General features: G+C 42.8%; 1 protein-coding gene across 1 annotated transcript in view; it reads right to left on the reverse strand.

Moving 5' to 3' along the window:
* Positions 1-1,568: 1,568 nt before the first annotated feature.
* LOC121190476 (polypeptide N-acetylgalactosaminyltransferase 10-like) overlaps positions 1,569-14,376 on the reverse strand; it is a 68,517-nt gene continuing 55,709 nt past the window's right edge. Inside the window, exons 8-12 of the mRNA XM_041051254.1 lie at positions 12,279-12,386; positions 8,992-9,213; positions 8,049-8,165; positions 5,555-5,704; positions 1,569-5,195 (exon numbers count right to left, since the gene is read on the reverse strand). Of these exons, the coding sequence (XP_040907188.1) occupies positions 5,031-5,195; positions 5,555-5,704; positions 8,049-8,165; positions 8,992-9,213; positions 12,279-12,386 (762 nt within the window). The 3' untranslated portion in view covers positions 1,569-5,030. The remainder of the gene's footprint in view (positions 5,196-5,554; positions 5,705-8,048; positions 8,166-8,991; positions 9,214-12,278; positions 12,387-14,376) is intronic.

Consider the following 14,376-nt stretch of genomic DNA (forward strand, 5'->3'; position numbering starts at 1 on the left):
CGTTTGGGGGAAGTATGTTTTTGCACCATCAGTCACAGAAGCGATTAAAGTAATACAAAACCTACAACAAGAAGTGACAAGGGAAGGAAATTAGAAAGCTCTGGGCAGCAGACGTCCACGCCGAAGTTATTTAGAGGAGACGATCGCGGCTGGAATGAGCAGCCTCTCCGTCCACCTGGTGCTCTGTCGTCTCCGCTGTGGATGGATCGCCGCCTCGCACAGGTTAGAAAAGCTCCAGCAGCTGTTCTGTTGGCGGAGACCTGTAGGTCTTTGGATCTGAAACATGAGATTTATTACGTTTGGTGACACCTGTGAAGGTATCTGCTTTTACATGTTGGTTTCTCTGCACCGTCTGTATGACTGTATTTCACCAGTGTTTCCTCTCAGTGAAATAAATGTGCTCCTCCTGACATTTTATGTGTAAACACATGACGCTGCAGGTTTTCACCTGCCTGGACAGTTTAGATTTTTCAACCTGAGACGGAAGAACAGGAAAATCAATAGAGGGCAGTCAGGCAACATTTAAGCAGCTGTGACAGGTGTTTACAAAGGACATGACTGAGAAACACATGAAGACTGTAATTTTATCGCTAATTTCCAATGAAAAACACGAAACCTGCTCCTTAAGGTTTGAAACAGAGGACAGCTCTTTTCTTTTCTGTCTTCCAACATGTATTTATAAAGTTTGTTTTGAATTCATCACCACAAACTCCCAGACGTGTTTTCATTCAAATATAGAAACCTTTTTATTTTACAATTTTCAGCAAAAATATCATACAATTCCAGTTTAATTGTACAGTTTGTTAAATATCTAAATACACTTTTACAGTTGCAATGTCAGTAGAAAAAAATATTGGATATTTTTTTTTTATGAGATACAAAATGTACACTTCCCTACACATCAAAATCCACACACGTACACAACATTGTGTGATTGGCCGACGCTGGCCGTTGACATTAAAAATCTTTGCTCTTATAAAATAAGATTTTTTTACATTGCTCGGCAAATTTAAGCCCGACTGTTACATCATGTGGGGAAAATAAAATCATTTAAAAATGCAACACATATACACTTTTCTTATCCCATTCACTGTGGAAAAGTACTGTGCATACAAAAAAAAAAAAAAAAATGTTTGTACACTTAAATTGTATTTTGTGACACTGTTATATGCATGTCCAGGGTGTTCTCATGTAGTGAGCACACAGTGATAAAATGGTTTTAATACTTTACCACAGTGGAAGAGTCTGTCACCAAAGAGTCTCGACCCAAGTTACAGTTTGATGTGATAAAAACAAACTTTGCATGTGCAATAAAAAGGTTCAATATACTCTGAAGAAAAAAAAAAAAAAAAAAAAAAAACCTTTGACAAACTTCTTCAATCCAAACTTCACTTCCAGGAATTCCGTTAATTTCAGCAATATTTTGGGCAATTTCCCTCGGGAGATCATTTAAGTTCTATTTGCGCAGTCAAATTTGATTGATTTTTTTTCCTGTATTCTAAAGCTCACACGAATCGTCCTGTTAACAGTTTCTTTTAGATTCTGTGTGACGGGACAGATGTTTGAAAATGAGAAACTTTCATGACAGCTACATTTCTCTCTCTTTATATTTGATCCAGTGTCTTAATTTCAGCCCAAAATGTTGCCTTGTGTATCCACCTCTCTACACAACTTTGTCCACAAGTACAGTGTCAGTATTAAACAGTCCTTCACAATAAAGTCACATAACTGAACAGGTGGGAATGAGCTACAGATCCAAACAGGACTTCACATTAAAACACTGACAGAGAGACTGTGTGTCGAAGGAAAGGAGAAACACAGGGACAGTAAATGTGAGGAATCAGGGTGTAAAAGGTCAGACGTGTGTTCACGTTGGTCCTGTTTGGTCCTGCAGTGGGAACTACAGCAGTAGCCAAGCTGCCGCAGTGATCTGAGGCAGCGATCCCCAGTCAGTTCTTCACAATGTGACAACGTAGGAGTCGTCGAGGCGTGTAGCTTGAAGGTCAGGGAGGAAAAGACAGAGAGAAACCCTGAACGAAACCACCTGGGGCACAAAGTCAGTTTTTTCCTCACTCAACAAAATGGTGACTGATCATTTTCACACAGCAACAAAATAAATGAGGCGTGAGACTGACATTTATTGGCCAAATCACAGACTATAGAGAAAAAAAAAGTTATGCATATTCTGGTAATTGCCTTTTTGTTACAGTGTGACTTTGGATTTTAATTAAAACCTGATGAACTGACGTCTTTTCTGAATCAGTTGAAAAATCTAATGGCAAAGTAACGTAGACACTTGATTGACATATCTAAAGGACATCATGACATTACAATTAGCAAATGTAATAGTGACTGAGCCAAGTCCATGAAAAAGACTTGGACCAACTGCTGTCATCTTTTAATCTAATCAGTGTGTTTACTGTGGACGCCCCAGCTGGTTCCAGAGGGTTAAAACATCAACTGTCCCACTTCTTTACTGTTGGTGGTGCAGGATTTCCTAAAGAATTTTTTCTTTGAGTCAATAAGCAAAGAAATACATTTGTGATTTTAATACACAGGTTTTTTGTTTGAGTCTTATGGTTAAATCATTGATTGAGTGTGTAGAGATGTCCTTCTACTCACTGGTAAAGAGCAATAAATATATAAACATCACCACTGTTTACCAGGTCTGTGCTCTACAGAAAGGCTCCTAATGATCAGCAGCTGTGTGAACAGTTCATTTTTATGACACAAAATCATTGGATAGCGACGGACGTTTGGACGTTTAGTGATAAAATCTGAAATCCAGATTTTATGACAACATATCTGTGTCTTTATGTTACATGTTTCTGTGGCAGATCTGGTTTCAGTCTGCACACACAGCACTACCTGTCTGTGCTGGTGTGAGCAAACTAGCTGCAACTCTGTGACTAAAAAAAAAAAGGTATGTTAGAAGATGTGAATTCTTGTTTTGGTCTACAACTGACTGTTAAAACCTACAACAGCACAATACCTGGGACTGATGATTAAAATGACGCACACAAAACCACAGGATCAAAACTAAAGAAAGAACATTTCATTAAAAAAAAGAAAGAAAAACTAAAGTGATTCGGAAAGGTGGTAAACAACAACAACAACAACAACAATTCCCTTTCCCATTAAAAGACTTTGGATTGAATAGGTGGGATAAAAACAACACAAACAGCAACATGTCATGACTAAAACATAAAGGTCTTCTCAGGGCTGTAGTTACGTTTTGAAGGCAGGAGAAAATATGGTGGAAAACAAAAGTCTCTTTAGCTCTATTCACAGCCAGCAGCTACATGTGTGTTCATTTAGAAAAGCATTCAAGACACAAATCCAGCGGTGCCTTCAATGTCCTGCACCACAGTCAGTTCATGCTCAATTCCAAATGACACTCATGAGACCGACACTTCGGAGAACCCACCTTCCACTTTTTAAGAAAAGTCACTTCCTGAATTGAGTGAATTGTTCCCGACGCTTCTCTGGACATTTTGGACGACACACACAGACACAGACACAGACACACACACACACACATACTTCCCATGAATACACACACCAACAGCTTGTCCTCTTTCAACAAGGCACTAAGATTTCATTCAAGTTTATCATAACACAAGTGCTTTATGCATTTTAAACCCCCACATTTGTCTCAGTCCCAGAGCTACCTCAGCGAGCCCCATCCACAGTTAGACCCCCCCCCCCCCCCCCTTTCGTCTCTCCTCCTGCTCACGCTGTCCCCTAAAATGATGTGCCAGCTTGGCAACCGGCCAATCAGGTGGCCCTCCTGTGAATCAGCTGGCCTGCCAGTCACACAGCTAGTCATGCAGCCAGGCAGGCGTCGGTTTGTAGACCTGCCTGCTGCTTCGCACAGCGGCGTGACCCCGAGCTCGGCCGTCTGTGACGAGGTCGTTCCGGTAACTGACTGGGGAGCAGCACAGGGCGTACAGGAAGCAGGCGGAGACTCCGAGGTGTGACAGCGGCTCCTGCCCCCAACCATCCCCGCCTCAACAACAAACATGCCCTTAGCCAGTAATAGTTCGCTTGCACAAACCCGAGGGATAGCACTCGCCTCCGAGGAATAAAAGAACGTGGCACAGTGACAAACCAGCGAACGACTGATCGATAAATACAGTGACGAAATGAGAGGAAAAGGAGAGTGGGTAGGTGGGGGCGCAACGGGTTTCCCTCCCACTGTCTTTGTCAGCTTCCACCTGCTACATTCAAAGCAGCTCTGCCCACATAGACCACAGACAGGAGGAGAGAGTGTGGGGGGAGGGAACAGAGGGTGGATAAGGGTTATAAAGGAGAATCAATTCACCAGGTGATTTTCAGAGAGGTTCTGCCTGGCTTCACCCAGGTGTCAGGATGACTTTGGATCAGCATGATCCCCCCTGCCCCCCCAGGGATGTTGTCAGAGCTAGAGAGACATAAGGGGATTTGAGAGGGAGAATGGAGAAGGTGGGCAAAGGTGCAGTCATGCGGGCAGATAGAGGCGGACGTGCAGGCGGAGGCAGACCAGGAGAGACAGGAGGGGGAAAGAGATGGAGACAGAGGATAAAGGCAGACAGACAGAGGGGAAACGGAGGGAGAAACAGTTCGAGGGAACAGCGAGTTAAAGAAAGGCAACAGATAAAGGCAGAGAAAATCTGAAAGAAACAAAAACAAAGAAAACAGAGAAAAGAGGAATGTCAGATAACCCATCAACGGCAAAATCAGCGAGTAGACAGACCCACAGCCACAGCACCGCTGCGACACACAGTCACTTTTAAACACAAACCCATCAATCAGAGCTCAACTGAGTGCTTCCTCTAACTGATGTGTTTAACCAACTTCCCCCCACGGTATCCCATCCTGCCTCACTCTGAGCACCCCAAAGAGAAACAGCTGTCACCTTCGCGCCAGGTAAACGGGGAACCAGAGTAAACATAAAACCCCATTTCACAGCAGCAGCAGCAGCAGAAGCAGCGGCAGCAGATCCGAGTCTGCATGCGGCACGAGTCCTTTCTCCTGGACACCGCAGGGCCTCAGTCGGTGCCCCGGTTGAAGTGCTCCAGCACGGTGGCGTTGGTTCTCTCAAACAGCCACTGCTGGCTGAGGGAGGAGGGGTTGCACGTGTTCATGAAGACTCGCCGCTCGTTGGGGCTGCTGTCGATACAGCTGTTACTGATGGGGTGGTACAGACTCTTATCCTGAGGGAGGAACAAGAACGATGGTCAAAAGAAGGACATGAAGAGCCCCAGAATTACCCTACTGGTGATTTAACAGATTCAAGCCCATTTTCTACAATTGAAGGGTTTTATTCCTTCACAGGATCTTCCTGTGGTGATACGGCAGCCTGCAGGGGCCATCTGAACAATTCTGGCGGTGCATTCAATGACATTCTGACATTCAAGTCTTCAGGATGGCACTTTCCTCTTCCCTCCTGCGTTTAGTGTTTATCAACAATATAAACAATTAAAAATGATTACACTAAAATGTATTTGCCGATCTAAGGACTTATAAAAAGCTTATGAATGTATGTGTCGCCTGTTACTTTCCCCTCCCGTACCTTTCTGTAGCGCCACAGCTGGTTGCCCTTCATGCCGTGACAGTCGTACAGGGTGACGGGGCTGTTGTGGGAGATGGCGTCAAAGCAAACTTTTTTAGTGTGCATGGGGTCGCCCACCCGGACGTCCTCTCTCCAGCCGAATGTGAACACCTGCAGGGAACACATCAGCGAGGATAACCGAGGGGGCTGATCAGTGACACGAGCAGTGGGAGACGCAGCAGCTGCGGTCTTTAAAAGTTGGAAAGTAATTTAAGTAATACACAGTAAAAATGTTGAGGCAGGAGAAAAAGTTTTGTCTCAGCCCGGCAGTATAAAACTTCCACTTTCCAATTCTTGATACATGAATTTTATCTCGTTTCTTCCCTTCAGACACTGGTTTTGACCCTTAGCACTCAGCTTCACTGCCGGCACATAATTAAAGTTGTTGAGGAAAATTTCAAAAATGTCAAGGCTCCTCCGACTTGGAAAACTATTTATGAGTGTTGTTGTGGCCTTTACACTTGTTACTGGCTCGATATTGTGTTGGTCATGCTGCCTATTAAAATGAATCCATTTAATGTGACTGCAGACTTTTCTCTCCCTGAGAGTTCATCTAAGGATCAGAAGCCAGAGAAGCCTCTGAGGTAGCCATCTTCCAAGTATTATGACATTTGAGCTGTATTACAGATGAAAACATCACCGTGGGAACATCTTTATTCTTACTGACCGTACAAAGATGACACGTGGTTAAACCTGCCATACCTGTTTTTCATGGTCACCTGTGGGAAGCACAATCAAGCTGCTAAAGCGCAGTCAATTTAAGTTTATAGGCCAAACAGCTGCTTATTACCACATTCATTATCTTTCATTTGTTCACTCTCTCTTTTAGATATTATTGGAAAACAAATACAACAAAAGATCTAATTCTGATCTTATTTGTTTCCATTAAGATTACAAAGAATAATTATCTGTACTTAAGCACTGAGTCATAATAAATGTATTACATGCAATATTGCATATGATACTATAATATGTGCTGTGTAATAATATGTGTTCTCCCTGTGCTGTGTGTGCTGTCACTGCTCAGTAACATCTTCAGAGATCACTGCAGACTGAAGCAGCGTTTTCTGATCATCATTATCTGTTCATCTACCTACTGATGATGACTCACCACAGCGGGGAGACGTTCATGACACTTTGATTGATGATGTCCTTAATGGTCGTCCTTTTTATCTAATTGTGTGTCAGTGTCCTTATCTGTTTGTCTCAAAACAGCATCTAAAGTTACCGTGATGAGCAGAGCAGTCAGGACAGATTCGTGTGTCTGTATAAATTAAAGTTGTAAGTTAGTAAGAGGCACCATTTTAGGTAAAATCTGGGTTTTGTATTAAGTTTCATAGAACCTGACTAAGTGCTGATTATGCTCGTACCTAATGTGTCTGCTTCATTTTCACTGAGCCACATTCTTCTGCTTTTATTACATTTGTCAAGTCAAAAGATTTTACTTTTTAGTATTTTTTTGTCTGACAGTAAAAAAAAAAGCTCTATGGGTTTTGCAGTTGTTAAATGTGATTCTAGATCATGATCACTCTGTTATCTGACAATAAAATACAAAAACAATGGAATCTGGACAGACAGCGATGTCCTAGAAGCCGACGCTTGTCCAACTCACGAAGACTTTCTGAATGAGTCCCTCTGCTCCTCTTGTACCAAATCAAAAAGCCCTGACAAGCACGGCTGCCAGAGGGCCTCCTGTGATTTGCAGCGAATCCATTTCTCGCCTGTGCTGAATACAGATTGCAACTGTGACACAGATTAAACTACAATGCATCTTCAGATTAAAGCAATTAAACTGTCAGAGCTCTGAGGTGCAGTATTTCAACTGTGGAAACAAAAGGGGACATTCAATCCATTAAGGCTGTATTATGAGCTCGGCTTAAACATCTTCAGTGTGACGCGTGAGAACAGACTCCTTAACAACAATGCAAAGATAATGAAGCTGTGTGTTTGTGTGTGTGTGTGTGTGTGTAAGTTTGTTTGACATTCATGTGTGTTTAGCAGCAGAAATACAATCACTAAGGAGACAATCTATCAACAACGCTGAAAGAAAACCTTGAAATTCCTACAGGAAAACCAACAAACTCTGGACCACGTTCATGTCAGCAGGACACTGTGTACCTGCCTGATCCAGTGATTCACTGATGGTGTCCACTATTACAAAAACTAAAATTCATTTATTCAGGTTATTTAAGTAAGATGTCGACATGTATTCGTTATGTTACGAGATGTTTCTGATGTATGTTTTATTTGTGCATGATCTCAGTTGAACTTTCCGATGTAGTTGTATAACAGATTCTGCTGTAATGGAAGAAGGGCCAAGGTTATGTATTCTGCAATAACATATAAAAACCCAGGTCTCTCTAAATACATCCGACTCGAAATGTATTCAGCATAATTTAAATTCAGTTTTCAAGAGGAACGACATTTGTTTGTAGATTCATATGCTGCTGCTCACCTGTCCATGGCTCCAGCTCACCTCGCCCCGTCCCTTCACGCAGCTCTCCAGGCGGATGGGGCTCCCTGATACAAAGTGCTTACTCTCCATACACATGCCGCTGCCCGCGTTACGGATCTACAACACAAACACACATAACAGCAAAGTCAAGTGAACAAGGACACAGCAGAGATCAGCAGAGATGAGAGCAGCAGGCTGACGTCTGCAGCGGTGACCGGAGGTTTTCTTATGAAACCTCAATCACACATGAAATCCACCAAGGATCTCTTCAGGTTGGTTTATTTCCGAAGTTTGTTCCGAAATGATGTGAATTAGTCTCTGATTCACATTAAATAACTGTGCTCTCTCCTGTCAGAGGATTCAGAGGAGATTCAGTTTTCAGACAGCAGCTGGGCACGACAGACAGATACGATTATTAGAGCCAAAGTTTTCCTGAGTTTCTTGAGTTGTTTTAGAAACTGTTACTAATGATCCTGATCTTTTGGTTTGATTGATGACAAATATCTTTTTTTTTTCTGTGAAGTGAACGTTTGATGTTTTATGCTTTAGTTTCGTAAAATGTGATATCAAACAAACATTTGATTTTATAACTTTCATGTCGTACTGTCTGGCTTTATCCACGCAGCGTCACGGAGTCACAGCAAACCACTGAATAAAAATGATGTTATGTAACAGCAACTTCACACACAGACTCATTAACAACAAATGAGAAATTATCAAAGTTCTCGCTCAAACAAAAACATTCAAGAAAGAAAATTCAAAGGAAGGTGAGAGAAAGCAGCCTGAGATGTAGCTGCCTTTAACTTTAACTACTGACCGTCAGAAAAATAAGAGCACAGACCAGGTGAGACAGGTGAGTTCCAGCTGCTCAGACGTCTGCCATATTATTCTGGCGTCAAATCTGACAAATTTCTCTATTAATGTGTTTAAGAGCCAACTGTACCTCTCCCCACGCGGCCGCGGGAGGCTCCACCGGTGGGTAGTGTTTGGGCAGGTCCCAGGCCACCTCGCTCATAAACCACTTGAAGCTCTTGCAGCTGAGCCGGTTCCTCAGTTCCTTCTGCACCGTCATGTCTCCTGCCGACAGGTGGCGGTACTCGGGCCGACGCTGGTAGATGTATTCGGCGTATTCGTCCATCCACACCTCTGCCACGCGTTTCAAGTTCTGAAATCAGAGCGAAACCTTCTGCTTTCATTTATCTGACGAGCGACAACTTTCAGAAAACAATAAAGATTCCTGAAGTTTTACACATCAGCAAAACTACAACCAGGTATTAGAGCTGCAGAGCTCAGAGGAGATGAGTCCCCTGTCCCAGTGTGGGCCATGGTAGGATGCAGAAAAAGCAACTGACTTAGTGAAACACTGTTCAGTATGATAGCAAAAGTAAAGCATTTGGACACTGACATACAATTTATCAACATCTGTCTATCGTCCATACTGTCAGACAGTAAACTCCAGCTAAACTGAGTCCTAAAGTCAACTGGCTTGTTAGCAGACGTTTCTGATTCCGGACATCATGTCCTCACTGAAACAGACTAAGCCATCATCTGTGCTTCCTGCCATCCTTGATGTTTTGATTGATCTGACATGACAAAATGATCAAAGCTGCTCAGCAGAAAGGCGGCCAGTGATCGTACGGGACCTGTCATCGTGCCTCGGGAGGCGGCTGATGAAAAAACAGAAGCAACTTGTCTGTAGTCATGAAAGCAGAGACAACACAGAACTAAGTCATCTGATAATTTACAGGAGGTTTCACAGAGGACAGAAATGTTTTTCTGTTTCTTTCTCACTGAGCCACCTGCAGGTCTGGTATAAAGCCTTGTGTAAGACCACTTCTCGGGGAAAGTAATGTGTCAGCTGTGTGAAACTTGAGGGTAAGAGTCGGATTTGTGTTTTAACTTTCAGGTACAGGTGAGATCTCCTCAGATCTTCCAAGGGACAAGAAAATCCTGAGCCCGTCCTTCTTTATACTTTATAATTTGCCTGTTAGTATGGCCTATATGCGGCGAATTACGTAATACAAGGCAAACTGCGAGTGCTTGTGTTAGATCACAGTGGGATGGAAGCTGATTTTGTGTTTTTGCATTTTTGCTGTTTTCATGTGAGACATCCCTTTAAGGTTCTGAATCCCAAATGCACCTTTTTTTGGCTCTTCTTTAATCTGTAAATGTATTTGTTTCATCTCAGTGCTTATATCATGTCACAAGTGTTTTCATTAAAGTGCGGCACAGCTGTCAAGCTCAAAAAGTTTTGCTGTTCATCCGTAATTTGGTACAAGATGCTTTTTCAGAAGACATAATGAGGGCAGCTTGAAATTAACTCAAAAAACCAAAAAGAAATATGGACACTGGCTGCAATGCATTATTTAATGTGCATTTAGGTCATTAAATTATGCATTTAGTGGTTTTAATACATACAGAGAGTACCATCCATATTATTCCATCGTGCTGTAGTAATCATTATGAAAGCATCTAATTTCAGAAAGAAACAGGCTTAGTGAAGAAAAAAAAAGATAAGCAGATGACTGATACAAACTGTGAGCGACAACAACTGCAGCGCAGAAAGCTTCTTGAACCGGTTCTTTAAGCTCAGACAATTGCAAACATGAAAGATTTACACCTGAGAAACAGAACGTCCATCCAGCTCGAGCTCTTTGAGGTGTAAAGGAGTCAAAAAAACACAGATCCTGTCAGCCTCTGAGGTACGGGAGCATGTCTGGGAATGCAGATTGCAGCAGCCTTGTGGATGTGGATGGTGAAATGAATGAGAACACAGATTCGGTGAGCCTCCCAGGGAAGCATCAGTACAAATCCTCTGGCTTTTGGAGGTACAGATGTGGTGGAAAAAAAACCCCTCCAGCCACACACTCACGCACACAGACTCCCTGTAGCACAGCTCATTGCCTGCAGCTAAACTCAGGCTCTGTGCTCTCCAGGTGAAGTGGAGTTCAGTGGCTCTAGTTTCCTCCATGTTGACTGGAATCTCAGAGGGGGCGGAGAAAAAACACTGACACACACACACGCTGGATCGTCTGTGGATGCGTCTGGAGGGGCTTTGTTTTCACTATCTGTCGCCGCTGAAGGGACTCGCCTGCTCGTGTGACGATTTGTCAAATAATTACAGCAGCTTAAAGCGCAAATAATGTCATCGATGCACGTTTTTCTCACCGTGACACAGTTACATGACTGAGAAATGGAGGACTTGGGTTTAATTCTCACCTGAGGCAAAGGATTTTTAGACCATGACTGAAGCTTCTCCTGGTGAACCGTGACTACAACCTGACACTCACCAAACTCTTCATTCCCTCCCCATCACAGAGCACCCCAGCATGTTTAACCAGCTATCCACTAAAATGAAAGAAATCAGCTGCAACAGAAAGGCCTGTTTATGTATTTGTATTGTAATGTGCGGTATGTATTTATGTATTTTTAAACTATTATGCAGAGAATGACACAGCAGACAAACCAGAATTCATCCCAGCCGGAGGTACAGTGAGCGTTTCAGCATCGTCAAACCCGCTGCCTGTTTGATATTAGCATTCAATACAGCGTCACTGTGGGGCTAATAGTCAGACCGACAAGACCAAAACAGAGGCCAAGAGGTTTAATTACATATTCTGCTGAGCCAAACAGAGCCAGGTGTCAGGTTGGAGCTGAGTCATGCATAATGAGCAGTGCTCAGCTACAGGCCAGATGAGAAATTTTTAAAACATTTCTCATGTAGGTGTCGAAAGTATTAAAGTTCGCATGGAAAAAAGAAGCTTGAGAAAACTGTAAGTTGCAGTTTGTAGATTTTGGGATCTGATACATGTTAGAGAGCTGCAAGGTGAGCTGTCTCTCAGTGTGTTGTCCACTGCAAACTGAGGTCAGTTGACCCAATTTACAAAAAAGATTTTGCACTTTCATTTAAAATCATCATTCTGAACGATTTTCGATGCTTTGAGAAATAGACACATATTTTTTCTACATAGTTTTTTTTTCCATTCAACAAAATAAGTCTGTAAATTGAAAACGACAGCATGGCGAGATCCCACAAGCCTCATTTTATTTGGACAAACTGACCCTTTAATGTACTTAAGACACAGAATGAGGTCTTTCCACGGAAAAAAGAACAAAGGCAACACAACAGAAAGAGAAACACAGACACTTCTCCAAAACATTTTAGACCAATTATCGGTAAAGAAATCCTTGAATTCCCATCAACATGCAATAAAAGGATCTGAGACTCACCCTGGCCAGGCTGACCCCACCAGGAACTTTGTAGGGGACGTACTTCCTGTAGATGTGTCCTACCCTGGAGCAAGGGATGTCCTCCATCCGACCACCGCACATCCACACCTACAGAGACGCAGAGACAGAGAGATTCTGCGTTGATAAAGACGGTATTAGAGGGTGTGTGTGTGGGGGGGGTTGCCGAGCTGGTGTTTGTGTAACTGAACTGTGTGAATATCAGATGAGCTGACAAGGTCAACAAATCAGAGAGATGAAACAAACACTGTGAGGGTAAGATAAAGCGTGGGAAGACATGATGAAGACAAAGCAATGGAGGGCAGACAAGGTTAGGAAATAAAGAAAAGGAACGATGGAAGGAGTAGGAGGATGAGTGTTAAACAGAGGGCGGTGAGGCACTGTAGACTGTATGGACAGGGTTGTAGGGGATGTTGATTGGGTCATGAATCCTGGGAGGGAGGGATAAAAGGTACAACTGAGAAAACGAGAAAAGGAAAAAGAGTAAAGCTGAACAGTCAGACTCATGTTTACGAGCAGACAGATTAATATCAGGTTCGATCACAGCAGCAGACAAAAGCTTAAACTGCAGATAACAACCCTCTTCTATGAAGAGCACAGAAATGAGAACACAATTTTAAACAACTCCACGAAATTACTCAAAAGTTCAGGGGTTTCTAGATTGCACAGAGACCGGAGAGAGTAAATGACATCAAAGAGAACAAGCAAGTCAATCATGCTTAGCTAAATGATAAAGACTGAAATTGGATTTGTTATGCTACTTAGGGAAAGCAGAGCCACCTTTCAAGTCTACAGAGTGAGAGCATTTGAAATTTTAAAGATAGATTTTTACTGATGTCTCACTTTAATCTCATTCAGAACAGTCTGAGGTCACAAGGCTAAAGACAGTTAAAGAGTGTGTGTGAGCTCTTTAAGATTAGGATCTTTTTACACCGCCTATTTATAATTTCCACTCCCCAGAACACGGCATTTACCTTTGTATCGCAGGAACCTTTGAAAGTGTGACAGTGTGGCTTAGTTTTTTTGGCTCAGGCAGGTGCAGATCTGCAGTTAAAGGACCATAGTGCACTGCAGCTTTTTACTGTTTCACCCCAGATACAACAAACACCAGCAAACCATGCTGCTGACCAAAAGTAAATAAAATATATAATATAAAATCATCTCATCTGAACAGCTGGATAATGCCAACGTGTCAAACTTAACAAATGACATAAACTGCGATGCAGACTTCTTGTGACTGTACGATTCGATCTCAGCCGTGTTGGGTTTTCCATTCTGTCTTTGACCTCTCCTCCCACTTCAGCACATCGTCCTCCACATCCTCCCAAATCCTGCAGTGTGCTCCGGCTCCTGTCGTGACAAGAATGTCTCAGTCCTCGTCAGAATAACTCCTCTGATACAACTAAAGTTAAACTCCACAACAGCTTCCAGTGCTTCAACAGGTTGGATTTTTATGTCTTTATCAAGGACACATGATGATGATGATGGACACAGACTGGCCACATGGGAAATTCAGTAATCAATAAGATGTTGTCCTGGTACATTCTTTTTTTGGACTTGGTAATTCCCTGTTTGTTGATATTCCACATCTACCCCCCCCCCTGATTCTCCAGAGTGGACATCAGCTGGCTGCTATTTCAATTCAATTACTCCTTGTCAAGTTTGTTGCACCACTCCAGCTTGGACAAACAGAATCGGGGGTGGGGTAACAGACTGAATCCACCCTCTCCACATCTTGCTGTTGGGAAGCTGTGACTTGCGGCACCAATCCCTTCCATCCTCTTCATCCCTGCACTGAAACACTTGAGCTTAATAACAGGGGCGCCGAGCTGCACGAGGGATCAAGAGCTTGAGTTCAGCGCCAGTCAGATTAAATTGAAAATCTTATCACTCACCTCGAACACACAACTTCTACAGTCTGCTCACCTCCAAACATGAACACTACAAACACAGCACCACGGCAGGGGGCGGCATTACCGTCTCTTTTAAAAGTAATCATTTATTAGTCACTACAACAACGACTTCATCACATTCACATAACTAATCTAGTTATTCCTCACTGACTTTTGAAAAGTCAGAG

The sequence above is a fragment of the Toxotes jaculatrix genome, chromosome 12 (assembly GCF_017976425.1).
Source record: "Toxotes jaculatrix isolate fToxJac2 chromosome 12, fToxJac2.pri, whole genome shotgun sequence".
Classification (NCBI taxonomy): Eukaryota; Metazoa; Chordata; class Actinopteri; family Toxotidae; genus Toxotes; species Toxotes jaculatrix.